Below are 22,176 nucleotides of genomic sequence, written 5' to 3'. Positions count from 1 at the left end.
ACAATCAACAGCCTGATCAACTGTATGCGAAGGAGATGTGTCGCACTGCATGGGGCAAATGGGGGGGGCATCTGAGATTGTTGCAGACACATATCTGTATTCCCAGTCATGTGAAATCCATTGATTAGGGCCTTTTTAATCTTTGAAATTGTTGCATGTTAATTAATATTTTTGTTCAGTATAAAATGTAATTCAATTTAATACCTGCTGTAGTCTAGGCGTGTGTGTCGGAGATGCTGGTTCTGTCTGATCAGACGCTCCTCCTGCTGGGCCAGCCGTGCCTGCAGCCGCTCTCTCTCCACCTCCAGCTGCAGCTTCTGCAGGAACAGCTGGTGCCTCCTCTCCTCCCAGTCCTCTGGGCCCAGGAGGGGTGCTGTGAGGGCCCCCTCTGCCTCTACTCCCTCCCCCGATGGGTCTTCTCCGGGTAGTAACCCTCCAGGTCCAAGTAGACCTCTGCTGTCTTTGAGTAGTTCACCAGGGCCGTTGTGGAGCAGCGGGCTGGTGTTGCCCAGTAGAGGGGCTTCTGTGGCCCCCCTATGGGGGAACCTCCCGTTGACCAGACTTTCCTGTCTGCTGCGTTGGGACGCTAGACGAAGCTCACTATGGGCCCCTCCTCGGCAGCCCCGTGGTTTCATTGGTCCCTGGGATTGGTCGCTGGAGGAATAGGGAGGGGGGGTGTCTGAGTGAAGGTCGTCCGAGAGAGAGGCAGGACTCAGGGATGGGACTCTTCCTCCCGCTCCTCTTCCTCCACCATTTCGCTCTCTTCCTCCTCTGTTTGTCCCCGTTCCTCCAAGAGTGGGCAGGTCTAGGTAGGAGCCGTCCAAGGCGGTGGCCCTCTCTCCCCTGCTAAGCTTGGTGGAGGCTCCCTCACTGCTGGGGGCCTGTGGAGACAAGAGAGCCACCCAGTCAAATATACCTTTCTATTTGTATCTATTGTCAATATATTATTCAATGTTACCATTTAATCTTATGCACCTGGATTTCAGCCTGTATTAACTGCTACAGTATGTAGGAATTAATAAAATCTGAAACTTGTCATGTATTCGTCTCCAATCTCTACAAGTGTTTAAGAGTAAGGGGTCACTCCTTCCTTTACCTGTTTTAACTTTACTGTGAGAGAGCAATGGTTAAGCCAAGATATACTCAACAACGCAGAAGTAAGAGGTATGGAATCTTTCACTTCAATTTGGTTTGGGCAAGAGATTCTGGGGGGAAAAAAAGTGCTGAGCACAGGGAAACCAAGGTCTCTGAAGCGAAAAAGATAAACCCTTAGAGTAGAGAAGAGAAAAGTGCCCACCTTCAGCAAGACAAGAGAGCGACTGACTAATCCAGTGTGCGGTCACAGAGCACGCAAACACGCATTACTCAGCCCCACCGTAGGCCACGGAGGATGACGAAGTTGTCTAAGTGATTACCTTGAGAAATGGTTTGTGCTACTGTACGCGGTCATAGTGGACTTTTCCTTAGCTGTCGTGACATTTGATGTGCTGTCTAGGTCTTAGGACAGGTCCTTCGAAAAGAAAATGTGAGTGTGTATGTGCATCTCTCCCAGTTGGGGGTATTGCGTTTGATGGTGAACAGCACTGTTGTTTGGAGATGGCTCACTAGGGAAGGTGACGGGTGCACACACACAAATATGCTCTTTCACACTTTCGCCATCTCTCAGATGCGCATCTGTATCACAATCTTGTATTACACATGTTGCAGGCGTTCACACACACACACACACAGTGAGTACCTTGCTTTGGGAGTTATAGTGGGAGCTGCGGGCGTGGCTGAGCTGGGCAATGGACTGGTTGAGTTTCTCCTGCTGCTGAGAGAGGTACTGCTGGTAGAGCCCAAGCAGCTCCTGACACTCCCGATACTGCTGCTGTAGGCCTGGGCCACAGGGGGCTGGGGTTAAGGGTCATTTTAGTCTCCATTTTTCTTCCTTTCTTGTAATACATTTTTATTTACATTTTGCAGACATGTCACATAACATAAGCCCAAAATAACATCCCACCCACCACCCCATCATTAAGCCAGCAAAGTGAAAGACAACAGTGAGTTTCAACTCAAGATGTTGAAAAAGAAAAACTGAAAAGAAAGAGCATGATAAAAATGTTGGGCGGGTAGAGCTTTCCAGATTTCTCCATCTGGGTCGGGCCAGGCTGAGCAGAGCTGGGCAGTGATGCCAGATCTGGATGCCAGGCTGAATGCCAGACAAGAGAGCTCATCTGTAGCAAAACCAATGCTGAGCATGAGGGGCCTGCTAATGACAGCACCGCTCGTACACACAACCGGGCTCTGAGTGAGGTAGATACATACTTCCATTGCAACCCCTACATTATTAACAAAGCATCACATACACAATGCATTGGAAAGCATTCAGACCCCTTGACTTTTCAAATACGTTAGAACCTTATTCCACAATTGATTAAATCGTTTTCTTCCCTCAATCTACACACAATACCCTATAATGACAAAGCAAAAACCAGGTCGAGAAATTTTTGCTGGTCCATTCAAGCACATTCAGAGACTTGTGCCGAAGCCACTCATGCCTTGTCTGGGCTGTGTGCAGAGGGTCGTTTTCCTGTTGGAAGGTGAACCTTCACCCCAGTCTGAGGTCCTGAGCGCTCTGGAGCAGGTTTTCATCAAGGATCTCTTTTTACATTGCTCAGTTCATCTATCCTGACTAGTGTCACAGTCCGTGCTATGGAAAAACATCCCCACAGCATGATGCTGCCACCACCATGCTTCACCGTAGGGATGGTTCAAGGTTTCCTCCAGACATAACGCTTGGCATTCAGGCCAAAGAGTTCAATCTTGGTTTCATCAGACCAGAGAATATTGTTTCTCATGGTCAGAGTCCTTTAGGTGCCTTTTGGCAAATGCCAAGCGGGTTGTCATGTGACTTTTACTGAGGAGTGGCTTCCTTCTAGACACTCTACCATAAAGGCCTGATTGGTGGAGTGCTGCAGAGATGGTTGTCCTTCTGGAATTCTCTCACATCCCCACAGACAAACTCTGGAGCTCTATCAGAGTGAACATTGGGTTCTTGGTCACCTCCCTGACCAAGGCCCTTCTCCCCGGACTGCTTAGTCTGGCCAGGTGCCAGCTCTAGGAAGAGTTTTGGTGGTACCAAACTTCTTCCATTTAAGAATGATGGAGGCCACTGTGTTCTTGGGGACCTTCAATGCTGCAGACATTTTTTGGTACCCTTCCCCAGATCTGTGCCCCGACACAATCCTGTCTTGGAGCTCTACGGACAATTCCTTTTACCTCACGGCTGGGTTTTTGCACTGTCAACTGTGGGACCTTATATAGACAGGTGTGTGCCTTTCGAAATCATGTCCAATCAATTTAATTTGCCGAAGGTGGACTCCAATGAAGTTGTAGAAACATCAAGGATGATCCATGGAAACAGGATGCAGCGGAGCTCAATCTCAAATCTCTTAGCAAAGGGTCTGAAGACTTATGTTAATAAAGGTATTTCTATTCTGTTATTAATGTGCAAACATTTCAGAAAACCTGTTTTTGCTTTGTATTTATGGGGTAGTGTGTAGATTGATGAGGATTTTAAAAAAATTAACAAAATTACATCCATTTTAGAATAAGGCTGTAACGTAACAAAATGTGGGAAAAGTCAAGGGGTCTGAATACTTTCCGAATGCACTGTAGGTAGACCCACAGAGAATTTGCATTCCACCAACAATAACACATTACCACCTCTAGTCACCCCTCAAGATGGGTACACACAGTCCCAAACACACTCCTACCAACCAATACCCATAAACCTCCCTGCTGCAGGCCATATCCTTTTATGGATGGGCAATAGCCCCAGGCTGATGACTTTCTCAACACATCACCTTTTAAAAGTCCTCGATTTGGGAGCAAATTAAAAGTTTTCAAAGTGAAGCCATAATGAAGATGAAGATACGCTAGGAGAAAACACTTTGGTGTCGGATGAGTTCAACCAAGCCTGGGAAATGAAACGGAGCATGGGAAGAGAAAGGCTTCTTTCATAAACACTAAACACTCTACGGACTGCAAGGCGCTACAGAGGGTAGTGCGTACGGCCCAGTATATCACTCGGGTCAAGCTTCCAGCCATCCAGGACCTCTATACCAAGTGGTGTCAAAGGCCCTAAAAATTGCCATAGACTCCAGCCACCATAGTCAGACTGTTCGCTCGGGCACGGCTAACAGGTACCCCCGCACATTGACTCTGTACCGATGTTGCTCTTATTTTTTACTTTAGTTTATTTAGTAAATATTTTTCTTGACTCTTATTTTTCATAAAACTGCATTGTTGGTTAAGGGCTTGTAAGTAAGCATTTCAGATCTACACCGGTTGTATTAGGCACATTTGACTAATATAATTTGATGACGGAATTCAGTCATGACAAAATTTGACAGAATCGACCAAACACTTCAGGGGCAATTTCCATGTCAATGGATTATGGGGATAGGTCAGAAAATAAATAAAAAATGCCACATTGGTTTCCTTAAACATGCAAGCAGTCCATGGAAAAAGTATGACAGTAATCAATGTTTTAGTTTAGTTTCCCTGGCACTGTTTCCAAATGTTTGAGCATTTGTGGCACAAATCCCATTCAAGTCATGAGACCGATATTAGATTTTCATCATGTCCAAATCATTCGAAAGTTTACCCGTGAAGCTCAAGTCACGTATAGACGATTTGAACATGAAGCGCGAAAAATACTAATATCGGTCCCATGACTTGAATGGGATTCGTGCCATAAATACTAAAACATTAGCATTTGGAAACTAAACCAAAGCATGGATTGCTGTCATACCTTGTCCATAGACTGCTAAAAAAAAACTAAAGCATACTTTTGTAATTTGGGTGAACTATCCCTTTAATGTTGGTAGTATAATATCCTCTGGGTTATCATCAGATTCCTTTTATTCAAAAGGAGCCTAATGCACGTGACCATGTCAAAGTAACCCACACAAATCTGGTATTGCAAGCATCATGCTCCAACCAAAAGTCATCACAACCACCTAACCTGGCTAGAGTGTGGGAGCGTAAACACACTATCATTAAATAGGTTGATGGGTCAAAGCAGCCCTGACGCTCAACGCCTGGTAATCTAGGGGCGACTGAAGTGCAATTGATAAGGATCTCTTCACACACCGAAAACAGTAAAACCGCTTCTTTGAGTCTTGGCCATGAGCCAATCAGAACGCACGCCCTCTTCAATCAAAGCTTCAATTTCTACGCTCCTTAAACCAAAAATATACAAAATCAAGAGTTTGCAATCGAGGCTTCAGACAGTGCCTGTCAAAATGATTCACTCACCCTGTCAGGCTGTGCACAAATGAAATAATGAAATCCACCTTAAGGTGAAACAAATTTGCGCAGGAAAGGAATATTTTAAAACCTGCCTTATGAGCTCTGTGCCAAATCGACTGGGTGTGTGAATGAGTGTGTAAGCAGTCTCTCTCTTTCAGTGTGTGTGTGTGTATGTGTGTAGGGCCTGGTGATGAAGAATTGATGGAAGGGGACAGTTAGCATAACTTTATGTTCCTGGCGAGGACAAATCGGTTTACAAGCAACCAACCAAATAAATAGCTGCATCAAACGCTATAGCTCAAAGTTGACTGTCTTTTGATGGTATTAAAGGTCTAATATAAATACAATAAGAACAAAGTCAACTCAAAGTTTAGCCCGTTATCCATTGCCTAAGGGAGGAGGGTAGTGTCACTTAATATTTCAACCACAGCAGGGGTATAAAAGTCGCTGACTAACTTCCAAGGTTGATGAAAAAAAATGATGTGATATGTGGAGCACAGACTCAGAAATGACATTTAGTTTTTAACCTCCCCAAAACAACATGCCAAGGGGAAACAACCAAAGACAACCTTATTCAAATCGTAGATTTCATTCAGCACTTGAGCTTCAAAATCGTCCTGACAGACAACATTTCAACAAGAATTGCTTTTCTCTCATCTCAGGTCTTTAGACAGAGAGATATACATCCTCCCCTTGATAACCTGGCTCTTGGTAGATAAGACTGAAGGTGAGGCAGAGGGTGTAATGGAATTAGACTTTACAAGTCTCCCTTTAGCCCGTTTGCCTTTGGTGTCTCCTTAACCTTAAAAAGATCAGTCCAGAACCCTATGTCTCAGAAGTCTCTTTACGACTGTGTGTGCGCTTTAACAGACTGGTTATCCCATCGAGGTGCTTTAATCAGAGTTTTTCCAGCTCAAATTCCATTTTAATGGAGTTTGGAAGTTTAGTATAAATGCCAGGTCTCGCAGCCTAAGTGCCTTTAATTGAGTTGTGCTTTCCTAATTTCCCAGCTCCGCTGCCAATTGTGCAATTTACCAGCCAACGATTACTCTTCATATTTCGCTGTGTTTCCCCCCCCCCCTAAATTGACGGCTCTACCCACGTCGGTTTGACCTGAGCGGAATCGTTAAGGAGGACGACAGGTGGGGTGGGATGCAAAAGGGGAGGAAACAGAGTAATTCTGGGATGCTGCTGGAATTACAGGAATGTTGCCAGGTCATGCCAAGAGACAGTTAGCTTGTTTAGAATTAACTGGTAGCGTTGCATCTGAAAGCCTTTGACAGGTCAGGAAAAAGGTAAGATATGACAAAATTCAGTGCATGATTACCAAAACATGAGACAAGAGCAAATGCCACAGTCCCACAAGGTAAAACGTCATAGACGGTAATGGTTTCAAACAACATAATCCACAGTGATCTCAGACAGAGTGCAAATGTCATATTAAATGTCAAGATGTGGCCAAGAAGCAAAATCGTGAAAAAGCAGGGGGGAATGTTATAACGCTCATGGAGTATCTGGCAGACACTGAGGTTGGCAGTGGTGATATCAAGCCCTAGGCAATGCTGCCCCCTGCTGCCAGAATACAGGAAGAGCCTTAAATTCTTCAGTGGCATAGTAGGGCTGCAGTGTTTTTTTTTTTACCTTTATTTAATTAGGCAAGTCAGTTAAGAACATTATTATTTTCAATGACGGCCTAGGTACAGTGCCTTGTTCGTGGGCAGAACGACAGATTTTTACCTTGTCACCTCGGGGATTCGATCTTGCAACCTTTCGGTTACTAGTCCAACTCTCTAACCACTAGCCTACCTACTGCCCACTCATGGCTGTCTTATAAATCATTGACTGATACAAGTCCGGGAAAGCAAGAAAACATCAGCAGGCACGGCAGGCCTCAAGGACGGGGGTTGAGGATACTTCAGACAGACAATGACACCACAGGGCTGACAATGTCATTAAGAGACGCCCTTGATGTGTGTGTGTGTGTGTGTGTGTGTGTATATCCGTGTGCGTCCATGGGGAAAAGGATACTCTCTCTCTCCTGTACAATGAGCTGGTTCTGCTGCTCAAGCTGTAGGATTTTGCGCTCAAAGGTCTCCTGTTCGTCCCTCAGCCTCTGTACCGACGACTCCTTCTCTTCACTCACTCTAGGTAAGAAGAGATGGAGGGTCAGGGATTATAGCAGACTGTGTACATTAACATAATTCTTGAGAAAATCCACACACCTAAAAATCCCAAATCCCTGCCAAATACAGACACTTATGTTGGATGAGCGGTTACCTGGCCAGCTCCTGGATGAGGTTGGCGATGCGCCGCTTATCCTGGGGACAGAGGTCCTTCAGAGAGGTCCTGTTCGTAGCCTGGGTCATCTCAGAGATCGCCTGAACAAAATATGCAGAAGTATGTGGACACCCATTCAAATTAGTGGATTCAGCTATTTCAGTCCCACCCGTTGCTGACAGGTGTATAAAACCGATCAGACAGCCATGCAATCTCCATAGACGAACATTGGCAGTAGAATGGCACATACGGAAGAGCTCAGTGACTTTCAACGTGGCACCGTCATTGGATTCCACCTTTCCAACAAGTCAGTTTGTCCCATTTCTGCCCTGCTAGAGCTGCCCCGTCAACTGTAAGTGCTGTTATTGTGAAGTGGAAACATCTAGGAGCAACAACGGCTCAGCAGCGAAGTGGTAGACCTCACAAGCTCATAGAAAGGGACCGCCAAGATTTCTGAGTCTCCTGTCTGTCCTTGGTTGCAACACTCACTACCAAGTTCCAAACTGCCTCTGGAAGCAACATCAGCACAAGAACTGTTCGTCGGGAGCTTCATGAAATGAGTTTCCATGGCCAAGCAGCCACACACAAGCCTAAAATCACCATGCGCGATGCGAAGCGTCGGCTGGAGTGGTGTAAAGCTCGCCGCCATTGGACTCTGGAGCAGTGGAAATGCATTCTCTGAAGTGATGACTAATGCTTCACCATCTGGCAGTCCGACAGACAAATCTTGGTTTGGATGATGCCAGGAGAATGCTACCTTCCCGAATGCATAGTGCCAACTGTAAACTTTGGTGGAGGAGGAATAATGGTCTTGGGCTGTTTTTCATGGCTCAGGCTAGGCCCCTTAGTTCCAGAGAAGGAAAATCTTAACGCTACAGCATACAATGACATTCTAGACTAGTGTTCCCAACCCTGGTCCTCAATTACTCCCAACAGTACAGATGTTTTATTGTAACCTTGGACAAGCACACCTGATTCAATTGGTCAAATAATCATCAAGCCCTCAATGAGTTGAATGAGGTGCGTTTGTCAAGCGCTATAACGAAACTGTACTGTTGGGGGTACTCGAGGACCAGCGTTGGGAAACACTGTTTTAGACAATTCTGTGCTTTCAACTTTGTGGCAACAGTTTCGGGAAGGCCCTTTCCTGTTTCAGCAGGACAATGCCCCTGTGCACAAAGCGAGGTCCATACAGAAATGGTTTGACGAGATCGGTGTGGAAGAACTTTACTGGCCTGCACAGAGCCCTGACCTCAACCCCATCAAACACCTTTAGGATGAATTGGAATGCGTTCTGTGAGCCAGGCCTAATCGCCCAACATCAGTGCCTGACCTTACTAATGTGCTTTTGTGGCTGAATGGAAGCAAATCCCTGCAGCAAAGTTCAACATCTAGTGGAAAGCTTTCCCAGAAGAGTGGAAGCTGTTACAGCAGCAAAGGCGGGACCAACTCCATATTATTGGCCATGATTTTGGAATGTGATGTTTGACGAGCAGGTGTCCACATACTTTTGACCATGTAGTGTAGGATATTTAATTTATCACAAAATATAAAGCCTTAAATCAGAACAAAAGAGAGACACATTTTTTGGCAAGCATTGCACAACATTACAGTATATTGACATTCTGTGTGTTACTAGCCTGTTGTATGTCAGCCTATTTCAGCCTGTCAGCCTATTTCACAAATTAGTTAGCACTGATGAATCAGGATTGTGATCAGCATCAGAAAAACATTGCAAATCTGAGAAAAGAGGGTGGGCTTGGGAGTAGGCCTAAGTACATTTCAATTATGTATAAATGGCTGGAGTCAATCAGAAATAGCTGTGTACCACCCAGGCTTTGTGTTTGCATGTGCCCCTGTCCAACTGGAGAGGTTATTTAAGCAATATACCACAGCTAAGGTCTGTTCTTACGCACCACAGACCTTAGCCGTGGTATACCGGCCATATATCACAAATTCCTGGGGTGCCTTATTTCTATTATAAACTGTTTACCAATTTAATTAGAACAGTAAAAATGTGTTTTGATATACCACGGCAGTCAGCCAATCAGCATTCATGGCTCGAACCACCCAGTTTATAATAGCTAATAACTAGTTGGTGTTGATGGAGTGGCCCTTCTTGGCAGACCTACCTGTGGAGTGGTGAGGAGATGCTGCTGGGTGGCTGGGTTGGGGGGTGGGACTGTAGGTGCAGGGGTGGCCTGGAGCTGCCCTCTACCCATCGAGGACAGGGAAAGACAGTCAGCAATAGGAAAAGGTCAGAACATCTCACATATGGCTTTGAGAAGTCTAATAATGTCCTCACCCGGAATTAACACCACAGGTTGGTCTTCATCTGATGCTGTGTGAATTTAATTATGAAAATATATTTGGTCTCTAACAAGACCCTCACTTCAATAAAAAGCACCATGTTGAAGTTGGCTAAGGCAAGCTACTGAAGTGGGTTCATCAAGTTCCTGGCATGTGTTGATAACTTTATTGCCAGCTAGCTGGCAAGGCTTGCTTTGAACATGGTACGTTAAGGGATAGCTAACTTCCCATGAGAATCCGGCTAACGTTAACTAGTTACAAAAATGTAAGTTAGCTTGCTAACATGGTATTTAACATCCCCGGCCATAGCAAACAAACTAGCTAGCTATGATAGTTTTCCAGCCAGGTGAGGAACCCCTAGCTAGCTAGTTAACGTTAGCTAGAAAGGCTCCACAACTAGTAAGCAAGCTAATTACATCTAGTTAGCGATGTGTATGCATAACAGCTAGCTAACGTTAGCCTCATACCAACTCCACAGACTTGTAAAATAAAAACGTATCCTACCGTCATCGAAAGCATACTGACAATTTCGACTTCAAAACGTTTCCTATACGGGGGGCTGTCTTTTATGGACACCATGTAAAAGGATACTGTCATTAGTCCCCTAAAATCCTGAGTTGTTATTTCCTTCCTTTGCTGCCGCCATATTGAATCAACCGCCACTCCCAGGATGCTAAGTATGGCCAAGTTGCGTAGAAACTGGCTCTTGTTAGGATGAAAGACACACTTGTTGGGGGGTGGGAGGAAAGTGGACTGATGCTGCGTTCAGAACAACTGGGTAATCGAAAAGCTCCTACTTTCGACTCAAGTGCGTTCCAAACAACTGGGATCTCGGGGGAAAAAACTGCTCCGACTGGGAAAAATCAATTTGAACGGTTATCCAACTCGGTATTCCAACAGCTCCGACTTTCCGACCTGAAGATCGCTGACGTTTTAAACGCGGCATTAACATCAACAGTACCACACCCCTGTGATTGCGTGTCAAAGGCTCTACGTGACTGTAAACAGACATCTGTAGATGAGACTAGATGCTCATGTCTGCGTCCTAACTATCGGAGTCATTTTCCCAAAGGCGAGGCGCGAAGGCAGGCGACAAGTTTAAGTAAAACAAAAAGCACATAGAAATTCATGCTTGTCTCTCACCTTTAGTAAAGAGATTCAGTTTATTTTTTAGTAATAGACATTGTCGTTATCTATAAAGTTATGTACATCAAATTGTCGTTATCTATAAAGTTATGTACATCAAATCCATCATTGGGAGCGGTTGGTTAAATCAAAACGTTCTCTTCAGGCCTAGATCAAGGGATACGTTTTAACTATTGAATTGTGTGTGAGTATCAATAGTCATTTGGTATTGAATGTAGTGAAATATATAACAAATTATAAGCCAATGTATTTGATAGGAATGTTCTATATTACTTCAGTGTAATCATAATCTACAAAATAGAGCCCAGAACATCTCACAGAGAAGTCTGATTTAATAGTTGATCGAGCAAAACCTTCTTTCAGGCATTGTGCTCCATTTTTGGTTTGTCATTAACCAAGGAAAGTTTAAGCATTGCCGTACCGTTCTCCTCTCCTCCATGACCTGGAAACTGATGATCGAGGAGAATGACAATTCGTTAGGATTGCCTTCTTTGACAGAGGAATGCACAAAATAATCCTTGGGGCAGGTAGCGTGGAATGGTTTTATAATTCACATTTTTACAATTATTCTCTACTTATCATTTTATCTATAACATGTCTTGCACAACTAGCTACATTTGTTTTTATCACTTTACACATTTATTTTGGGATTCCACCCCTGTAAACATAATTTACCTGATGACTCGTGAGCAGAGGAGGAGTCTCATTTCATGCCAAGGCATTTGTTTCCAGAGAGAGGAAGGAGGTGAGGTGAGCCAAACCATTTGAGATTCTCCCACTGAGAATTTTAATGGTGTGTGTTGCCTATCCTTAAACCCTAGGGGCCACCATATTTATTTTTTCACAATTTATAAACATTGTAGAAAGTATAATGGAAAATTGCATACAAAAACACAACCCATTAGCTAAAACAAAACATTAACTACCAATACGATACGTTATTGTAGCATAATGATAGGAAGAAATCACAAAAACAAGGAGATTTACAGGCTTTGTCAGCTCACTTTATTGTATTACTATTTTATACGAGAACATTTCATTGGGAACTCATGTTGTATGACTCCTTGTTGATGATGTCTCTCTTCAGGGCTGCACTTAATTTGTCAGCTTCTTTTCCCTAAATGGATTAACAAGAAAAAGGCTAATGTATTTTTTGTTTATTTTATATGTAGTTGCACATCATTCATCTGTAATCTGGGTTCATTAAAGTCGACATATCTAAGGAAATCGGAGAACAAAATATTTGATTATACCTTGCCAACTTCACAACTCTTTGCTCTCATTTTGTTGACCTGTGACTCCTGAGCTTCCTCCAGCTCATGCTGCAGCTTCCTGTACCTGGACAGGTGAGTGTTGGCCTGCTCTTCCTGTAGGGGTGTCAAAACACTATTCAATATTCATATAATGTAAATAAAATTACATTAAAATGAACAAAACATTTAAAGTCATGTAGAATAACTGAATGATAGAGTCAAAGTAATGAGTGTGTGTGATTGATTGACAGATCTGATACCATAACTACACTATTTTGTTATTTATTTATTGAGACTCATGCATGCATTACAATGAAAGGAAGGAGTTTATATTTTATACAGTTTTTTTTTTCGGAATATAAAAGGCCGTGGCAGGGGGCATGGCAATGGGCGCGGTCAGCCGGTTAGTGTGGCTGAATTAAAAAAAAAAAAAACTTTAGCAGCCCCTATCTGCTTTTAGCACTGCTAGTATTTACACACTAGTGGTGCTGGGAATTAGCTTGCTAAAAAACAGGAATAAAATAACATTTCAACTTACTCTGTTGATTGTCTGTAGGCTTGTGTCACGCCCTGGTATTAGTATTTTGTGTTTTCTTTATTATTTTGGTCAGGCCAGGGTGTGACATGGGTTATTTATGTGGTGTGTTTTGTCTTGGGGTTTTTGTAGGTCATGGGATTGTGGTTATTGGGGTTGTCTAGAATAGTCTATGGCTGCCTGGCGTGGTTCTCAATCAGAGGCAGGTGTTTATCGTTGTCTCTGATTGGGAACCATATTTAGGCAGCCATATTCTTTGAGTGTTTTGTGGGTGATTGTTCCTGTCTCTGTGTTTGTTGTCACTTTGGTTTTTCTTTTTTCCTTGTTTTGGAAGAGAAGAGAAGAGAAGAGAACGTGAGCCGGGTGTGCCATTCTCCTTGCGGAGATGGTGCTAAATCCATCAACACGGTCGGTCCCTGGGATTGGGCTGGCCAACACGATTCGGTTTGCTTGGAAGGAAAAGGAGTTGGAGCCTTTAGGACGGGAAACTTTTGGAAGGATTATATTGATGGGGATTCTAAAGCTGACGGTGAAGGACGTGTTTTGTTTCCAAGGCAACTCGTTGGAGGGAGCATACGACGTGGCACTACATACAGAGGAGAAACACGATGATATCCTGAGAAGGGCAAGAGCAGTGGGATGTGAGAGGCCGATGAGCCACTATGAAATAACAAGCCTGGCGAGGAACAACTTTAGGGTTGTAACTGTCAACATTTACAACCCATACGTTAAGGACGAAGAGGTGAGGGCCTTTCTGGGGAGATACATGGATAACGTCTCCTCAGCAAGGCACCTCAAAGACTCCCTTGGGTTTTGGAATGGGAGGAGAGGCTTCCAGGCCCTGCACGGTCCGGTCTGCATGGAGCAGCCAGAGCCGCCAGTCTGCATGGAGCCGCCAGTCTGCATGGAGCAGCCAGAGCCGCCAGTCTGCATGGAGCAGCCAGAGCCGCCAGTCTGCATGGAGCAGCCAGAGCCGCCAGTCAGCCAGGATCTTCCAGCTTTGCGGTGGTGTAGAGAGATTTTTGCATTTTTAAGCCAATTTCCTGCAATTCTAAACATTTTGCTATGGAGCTCAGAGAAAATGTTGCAGTTTAAAGCTAATTTCCTTCAAATCTGTGAATTTTGCCATGGATAATGATGTGTTCCTTTGCTCAAACATAACAAAAGCAATACTGCTGTGTTTCGTGGGTTATCATCTTCATTAAAGATGTATCGAAATAACCACGCTGCATTTTGGTCCGCCTCTCCTTCGACGGAAGAAGCTTGGTCCTTATGCAGGGGGGAAATTGAGAACAATTGAGAAAAATCATCGAATAGAACATAAATTAAACAGACTTTCCAAACTTGGGCCTGTTGTAGAACCACTTCCTCTCTGCTTACCTCATGTCAAAATAAGCCCTGCACGTGCTCCATACCTGCACAATAACGCAATAACTTGTGGGGGACTTATTTTGACATGAGGTAGAGAGGGACTGACCTCGCTGAGGTATACTGCATAGGTCGACAACAGACCCACCCTTAGAAATTCTGTTTAATTATACATTCCGTTAATGTTATTTTTTTTCTTCACATTCCCCCCTCCAAGGCTACAGACAATCAATAGTAAGTGGAAATGCAATTTTATTTAACTTCCAGCGGACAATTCAGTTTTTTTGCAAGCTAATTCCCACGATGCTAGTGTGTAAATACTAGCATTGCTAAAAGAAGCTAAGTGGTGGTGTAGAGAGATTTTTGCATTTTTAAGCCAATTTCCTGCAATTCTAAACATTTTGCTATGGAGCTCAGAGAAAATGTTGCAGTTTAAAGCTAATTTCCTTCAAATCTGTGAATTTTGCCATGGCTAATGATGTGTTCCTTTGCTCAAACATAACAAAAGCAATACTGCTAAATTCAATATTTTAGGAATTTTCTATATTCTCTAACTGTCTAGCTTTTATTTAGGTGATTGTTATAGTTCTCAAATATTGTATTTTCAAATAATACATAATTCAAATAATCCCAATAATTTCAATTGCAGAAACATCCCTGATATACAGTGCCTTGCGAAAGTATTCGGCCCCCTTGAACTTTGCGACCTTTTGCCACATTTCAGGCTTCAAACATAAAGATATAAAACTGTATTTTTTTGTGAAGAATCAACAACAAGTGGGACACAATCATGAAGTGGAACGACATTTATTGGATATTTCAAACTTTTTTAACAAATCAAAAACTGAAAAATTGGGTGTGCAAAATTATTCAGCCCCTTTACTTTCAGTGCAGCAAACTCTCTCCAGAAGTTCAGTGAGGATCTCTGAATGATCCAATGTTGACCTAAATGACTAATGATGATAAATACAATCCACCTGTGTGTAATCAAGTCTCCGTATAAATGCACCTGCACTGTGATAGTCTCAGAGGTCCGTCAAAAGCGCAGAAAGCATCATGAAGAACAAGGAACACACCAGGCAGGTCCGAGATACTGTTGTGAAGAAGTTTAAAGCCGGATTTGGATACAAAAAGATTTCCCAAGCTTTAAACATCCCAAGGAGCACTGTGCAAGCGATAATATTGAAATGGAAGGAGTATCAGACCACTGCAAATCTACCAAGACCTGGCCGTCCCTCTAAACTTTCAGCTCATACAAGGAGAAGACTGATCAGAGATCCAGCCAAGAGGCCCATGATCACTCTGGATGAACTGCAGAGATCTACAGCTGAGGTGGGAGACTCTGTCCATAGGACAACAATCAGTTGTATATTGCACAAATCTGGCCTTTATGGAAGAGTGGCAAGAAGAGAGACATTTCTTAAAGATATCCATAAGAAGTGTTGTTTAAAGTTTGCCACAAGCCACCTGGGAGACACACCAAACATGTGGAAGAAGGTGCTCTGGTCAGATGAAACCAAAATTGAACTTTTTGGCAACAATGCAAAACGTTATGTTTGGCGTAAAAGCAACACAGCTGAACACACCATCCCCACTGTCAAATATGGTGGTGGCAGCATCATGGTTTGGGCCTGCTTTTCTTCAGCAGGGACAGGGAAGATGGTTAAAATTGATGGGAAGATGGATGGAGCCAAATACAGGACCATTCTGGAAGAAAACCTGATGGAGTCTGCAAAAGACCTGAGACTGGGACGGAGATTTGTCTTCCAACAAGACAATGATCCAAAACATAAAGCACAATCTACAATGGAATGGTTCAAAAATAAACATATCCAGGTGTTAGAATGGCCAAGTCAAAGTCCAGACCTGAATCCAATCGAGAATCTGTGGAAAGAACTGAAAACTGCTGTTCACAAATGCTCTCCATCCAACCTCACTGAGCTCGAGCTGTTTTGCAAGGAGTATTGGGAAAAAATGTCAGTCTCTCGATGTGCAAAACTGATAGAGACATACCCCAAGCGACTTACAGCTGTAATCGCAGCAAAAGGTGGCGCTACAAAGTATTAACTTAAGGGGGCTGAATAATTTTGCACGCCCAATTTTTCAGTTTTTGATTTGTTAAAAAAGTTTGAAATATCCAATAAATGTCGTTCCACTTCATGATTGTGTCCCACTTGTTGTTGATTCTTCACAAAAAAAATACAGTTTTATATCTTTATGTTTGAAGCCTGAAATGTGGCAAAAGGTCGCAAAGTTCAAGGGGGCCGAATACTTTCGCAAGGCACTGTATATTGAAACTACTTGCAGTGATTGTCCCTTCTGCGATAAAGCTAAAACAAAGACTAATACACTAATGCCAAAGTTTCTGTACCTTGTAACACTACATAAATAAATCTCAATAAAGCAAGATGTCAAGTCAACCAAGTATTGTACTTACGGCATCCTCAGCATGTCAACCAGATCCTGGAGCCTGTTCACATTTTTCTTGTCCTCTTCAGTCTGTAGGTTGTAAAATAATATACTGTAGGCATTATATCATGTGTAGCTTTATAAATAGACTATTATTATAATTACTAAGAAAAAAATCTTAACCTGGTATGTGAGCTCCTTGACTCTTCCCTCATATTTGCAGACCCCTGTGATAGCATCCATGTCTCTGTTCAGCGTCAACTTCACCTTCCAGCTCACGGACCTGAAATAGAAGACTTCTTTGTTTTGTTCTCAGATGGGATGGTAATACTAAATTATAACTAAAGTGTTGCCTTTTTCAATTATGGAGTCGACTTTCTTTCAAATGAATGAACTATACATAGTTAAGGAGTTTACCCTAGCCTCCGGTTTCTGGAGTTGTTTCTTTCCGCCCTTCATGGCCAGATTCTCAGCCTCATCCAGACGGTGCTGCAGGTCCTTCACTGTGACCTCCAGGTTCTTCTTCACCCTCTCCAGGTGAGAGCTGGTGTCCTGCTCCTTCTTCTTCAGGCTGGATTACTGCTAAATGAAAGTATTGTCCTTAATGTGCACATAATTATAGCACTGGCGATGTTTGGCTCCAAACAGAGATGACATTGTTACACAAACATGCTGGGGAAACTTGATTGTGCTGACAAATAATGAGACATTAATGGCCAAGACGGCTATCCTAGTCTACTTATAGTTATGTAATATATGTAGACTCACATCAGTAATAGCCTTCTTGGCCTTCTCCTCTGCATTTCTTGCTTCCTGGACAGTGTCTTCCATTTCACCTTGGACCTGAGTAAGGTCAACCTACAGCTTCTTTTTAGTGTTGATGAGGCTTATGTTCTAAACAAGTTATGATAACGTGCTTATGTTAAAAGTAATACATGGGAAGCACATCTTTAATTGGGCATTTTGTAAACTTTACCTGGGATTGCAGCAGTCCCACACGCTCACTGGCATCAACCAGCTCCTGCTCGACCACTTTGCGGCCTCTCTCTGTCTGCTCCAGTGCAGCCCTCAGTTCTTCAATCTCAGCCATCATCAGGTTATTCCTACGCCATGATAAACTAAAGTGTACCTTGAACACTCCCTGAAAGTTCCTCATCTGTTTCTGGCGTGCAGCTTCCTGGCGGTTGGCATGGCTCAACTGAATCTCCATCTCATTGAAGTCCAAGTTCTAGCCCACGAACTTGGACTTGGTTATGCAGCCCTAAAGAAAATAAGCAAAATCCTAGGAATCCTGCCTTACTTCTCAGCTCATATCAGAGACATGACAGGAGAATGACCGGTAAATAAAAATGGAGAGTAGACCATTATTGTCAGGTGACTTGCTGTGTAAAATAATATTTATTTCCTTGCTCCATGAAATGTATTCAATGTTAACAAAACAGAGTGATAGGAAACCATAACTATACCATGAGACTGTCACATAGGCCTACAGTGTCATAGGGCTGTAGCCTAATGCGATTAGCGAGAAATTAGCTTTACATAAAGTAAATACAATGCTGATATGCTAATATTTACATAGTGTAACATGCTGATATTTAGTCCTGTAGTTTTGTCTGTAATGTCGACAGACATAATAAGTACCCCCCCCCCCACACACTTTAGTTGCAGATATTCAGAGAGGGCTACAGTCAATGGAAAGCGCTGCAAAGATAATTAGAAGAGCATACGCAGATATAGACCCAGACAGAGCAGAGTTGCTGAAGGAGGATGAGGATGTCATCATAGACATCCATGTATCCTTTGATGGCACTTGGCACAAGAGAGGATTCACTTCCAACTACGGGATAGGTGTGTGCATTGGTGCTGGTACCAGCGAGCCATAGAAAATGGTGAAGATCCACCCTGTCCCAAAAACCTTGGAGGCCATACATTTTTTAATAGAGAGGCTGCACAGAAAATGGCACCTGTATATCATAGGATGCCAAATTATAATGTCCTCAAAAGAATGTAGCACGGAGGAACCCAGAATGCAAATGAATGTCTGAACTCTGTAATATGGTCGCGATGCCCCAAAAGCCGCATTGACGGAGCAGCCAGTATGGCAGTAGCCACGTTCAATGAGGGAGCCACTGCTATAACGAATGTGATGAACAAATTGTGGCTTGACAGAACTTTGGTGACACTGGAGCAATCAGAGAGGAGTTGTGAGAGCTGATGCTGCTTCAATGGAGTGTGCCAAGCGTAGGCGCAGGTCCCATGACACAGTCAAGAAAGTAAAGCGTCAACAGCAACAACTCAAAGGGGCCTTACATATGGGGCAAAACTGCATATTTGCCCAAAACTGCATATTTGCCTAACAGACCAGTATTCAAAGCATATGCTCTATTGTTTGAAACAAATGTGTTAAACGTGCTAATGTATTTGTAAAATGTATAATTCATGTTTATTTGTCAGTTTAGAAGTGATACATGAATAGAAGTTTAATTAATGTGACATAAATGGTCATAATTATGTAAAGTACATTTTAATTGCATTAGCCTTTCTTTATCGGCCATTTTCTCAAAATGACATGTTCCCAGGGCGCCAATTCATTTTTCTCAGCCTTCAAAGGATGTTCATTCCCATTATTCCACACACAGGTTCTTTAGGTCTTATAGTCAGATTTTTACAGAGTTTTTTTTTATAACTTGTGTCGTTTAGATTTGAAGTGTCATTTTATGTGTAAATATATGCAAATATGCATCCGTCATACATGTGAAGTGAACTGATCTGTAAAAGTCTGTCCATTGAGTGTCGTATCGCAATAAAACAAAACAAAAACATTCTGCCTTGAAGCAATGTGTTAAAACAGATTCTTGTAATATGCAAATTAGCGCATATTTAAGGGTGGTTTGCCTCATTGCAAATATAAATAAAAGTTGGAATACATTAATATCTTGTATTTATCTATACTTTCCACTGGTAAAGTTTCAGTCTGATGAGAGTAAAGAAAAAAAATCCCTATTAGCCTGTGGTGCCTGGCCTTAAACTCACGTAGCTCATCTATGCTGCATAACGCTCTTTGAGGTTATACAGCACAGTGGGCTCATTGAGGTGGGTAATCATGGCCATGTCCTCATTTCTATCATGCATTGGAGGGTCCATGGGGCTTATATCATGCTCCTTTACAGTGATGGTCTGTGACAGAAAGAAAATGAACATTTATTATGTTACTATCATGTATACAGTTTATTAGGTATTCTTTCTATAGTATGATCACAGAGTCAGTGCTTCATTTTTACAACATTAATGTTTGCTAGTTATTAAAACACATAAGGTGGCCATACTTACTTGCCCACAAAGAGTTTTGACAGTGGCTTTGCCACCCTCTTTACCCTGGTGAACTCTTTTGAGGTGCATTTCTTTGGGCTCAACCACAAAGAAAGCTCTTTTGGCATCAAAGAGAACAGCCTGGGCCAAAACTCTTTCCCTTTCTGGCTTCCAGAGGCAATTGGTCGTTGGGCCAAAGACCACAATCTCTGTGTCAGTGCTCATGATGGCACCTTACTCTGGGATGGGGAAATAAATGTAAATCAACCTTATTATTATGTGGTACATTCTATATTGTATCATCACAAATATAAAATTGAACAAACTTGATTCATTATTGTTAGTAACAGATTCTGTTATGCCATCTTCATAGTCAGTGTAGTACTAATAGTACTATTAGTGCTACTACATGCAAGCAAAGTCTTAAAGATTACATCCTTGTCAGTTTAACTTTACTGCAAGGCCATTCAAACACCACCTAACTTGGCATTTCATATGCTATGCATTTGTTACCAGCAAGGAAAACAGTGTGTGTGTGTGTGTAGATGTAACCTTTTCATAAATGAACAGGCAAAATAGATGCTTGAGACCAGGTCAGACGTCTGACCAGAGGGGCAGCAGCAGCATCCATCATCATCATAATCATTATCACCATCATAATCATCATGACAATCATCATCATCACCATCATCATAATCATCATCACCATCCTAATCATCATCATCCATCATTATAATCATCATTATGATAATCACCATCATCATCATTACGACAATCATCATCACCATCATCATCATCATCATTATCATGACAAGCATCATCATCATAATCATCATCACCCTCATCATCATCACCATCATAATCATCATCACCATAATCATCATCACTATCCTAATCATCGTCACCCTCATGACAATCATTATCATCACCATCATAATCATCATCATGACGATCATCATAACCATCACCATCATAATCGTCATCACCATAAATCATAATCATCGTCATCATCACCCTCATCACCATCATAATCATCATCATCGTCATCATCACCCTCATCATCACCATCATCATCAGCATAATCAAAAGCAACATTTAAGTGCAGAAACATGCTATACTGAATTCATCACCCACAGCAAATTTGGTGAGTGCTAATTAGGTGGGTCGTTTCACCAATTCGGAGCCTTGTGAGATGTGTAACTTGGTCATAAAAAACTTTGGATTTCACCAACTTTTAACATTCTGTCATAAAGAGCACATGTTCATCTTCATTAAAAAAAACTACTTAAGTAGTACTCTGATCAACCCTGATCAACCCTGTCACTTTATTCAGCACTTAATAGGCACTTACTATAGTATTTTTTTTATTGTAATCATACCTTGTGGGATTGGTAATAATCTGAGAAAGATTTAGGGAGTCCCATTGCTTTAGGACTTGGTCAGGTGGTTTAAGCATGTCTCAGTTTGGGTCACCAAGCAGGACAAATTCAGATTTAGCATAAGGGGCCAGGAGAGAGCTCAGGGCAGGTAGGGTACAGGCCGGTGCTGATGGAGGACGATACCCCCAGCAACAGTCAACAAAGAGCTATTTGAAAGTTTAATTCTTAAAACCAGCAAATCAAATTGTTTGGGGACAGATTTGGTGGAGACAACCGGGCGCTGAAGGTATTCCTTGGTAAAGATTGACACTCCACCGCCTTTGGAGGATCTGTCTTGCCAAAAAAGGTCATAACCAGACAGGTTAACATCAGTGTTCAAAACATTCTTCCTTAACCACGTCTCAGTAATGACCAACATATCTGGATTGGAGCTGTGAGCCCACACTTTCAATTGATCCAATTTAGGTAATAAGCTTCTAGTGTTAACGTGCAGAAAATCCAGGCTTTTATGAGAGCGAAATCAGTGAAGCAGATATCAGAGCACAAGTCAGAATTGGGGCTAGCAACAGAAGATGGGCCAGGGTGTGCATGTACATTTCCAGATATTATCAGCAGTAACACAATCAGGGCACAGCAGAGGACAGTGAGAGCTCTGCAGTGTTGATCTATGACATTTGAATGTGCATTAGATGGTAAAAAGATTATATTGTACAGCAATTTCATCAGGTAACATGAATACAAAATCGGCGAGAGGTGGTGGGAATAGGATGGGAGGCCAAGAGTCCTTGTAACCAAAAGAGAGTCAGAGTCCCGAGTGTGGGAACAAACATAGTCTGTCCCACGGTTGGATCAACAAGCAAGTTCATAGTCAACAAAGCATGCAGGAGTCATG

At 42.6% G+C, this 22,176-nt stretch overlaps 1 protein-coding gene and 1 pseudogene across 5 annotated transcripts in view; both read right to left on the bottom strand.

The window, feature by feature from the left end:
• kiaa1328 (KIAA1328 ortholog) overlaps positions 1 to 10,796 on the bottom strand; it is a 40,244-nt gene extending 29,448 nt beyond the window's left edge. The window contains exons 1-7 of one of the 5 annotated variants that reach the window (XM_021568890.2): positions 10,390 to 10,796; positions 9,881 to 9,916; positions 9,708 to 9,789; positions 7,576 to 7,676; positions 7,327 to 7,442; positions 1,739 to 1,878; positions 205 to 881 (exon numbers count right to left, since the gene is read on the bottom strand). In XM_021568890.2, the coding sequence (XP_021424565.2) occupies positions 205 to 881; positions 1,739 to 1,878; positions 7,327 to 7,442; positions 7,576 to 7,664 (1,022 nt within the window). In that variant the 5' untranslated portion in view covers positions 7,665 to 7,676; positions 9,708 to 9,789; positions 9,881 to 9,916; positions 10,390 to 10,796. Of the gene's footprint in view, positions 1 to 204; positions 882 to 1,738; positions 1,879 to 7,326; positions 7,443 to 7,575; positions 7,677 to 9,707; positions 9,860 to 9,880; positions 10,078 to 10,389 lie in introns of those variants that run through there. The other 4 variants (XM_036950179.1, XM_021568892.2, XM_021568891.2 and 1 more) reach the window with 4 other exon arrangements.
• Positions 10,797 to 12,278: 1,482 nt separating this feature from the next.
• Positions 12,279 to 18,002, bottom strand: LOC110493217 (annotated as a pseudogene).
• Positions 18,003 to 22,176: the final 4,174 nt, after the last annotated feature.

The sequence above is a fragment of the Oncorhynchus mykiss genome, chromosome 17, assembly GCF_013265735.2.
Source record: "Oncorhynchus mykiss isolate Arlee chromosome 17, USDA_OmykA_1.1, whole genome shotgun sequence".
Taxonomy (NCBI): Eukaryota; Metazoa; Chordata; class Actinopteri; order Salmoniformes; family Salmonidae; genus Oncorhynchus; species Oncorhynchus mykiss.
Note: the sequence above shows the minus strand (reverse complement) of the source record. Positions and strands in the feature narration are given on the sequence as shown.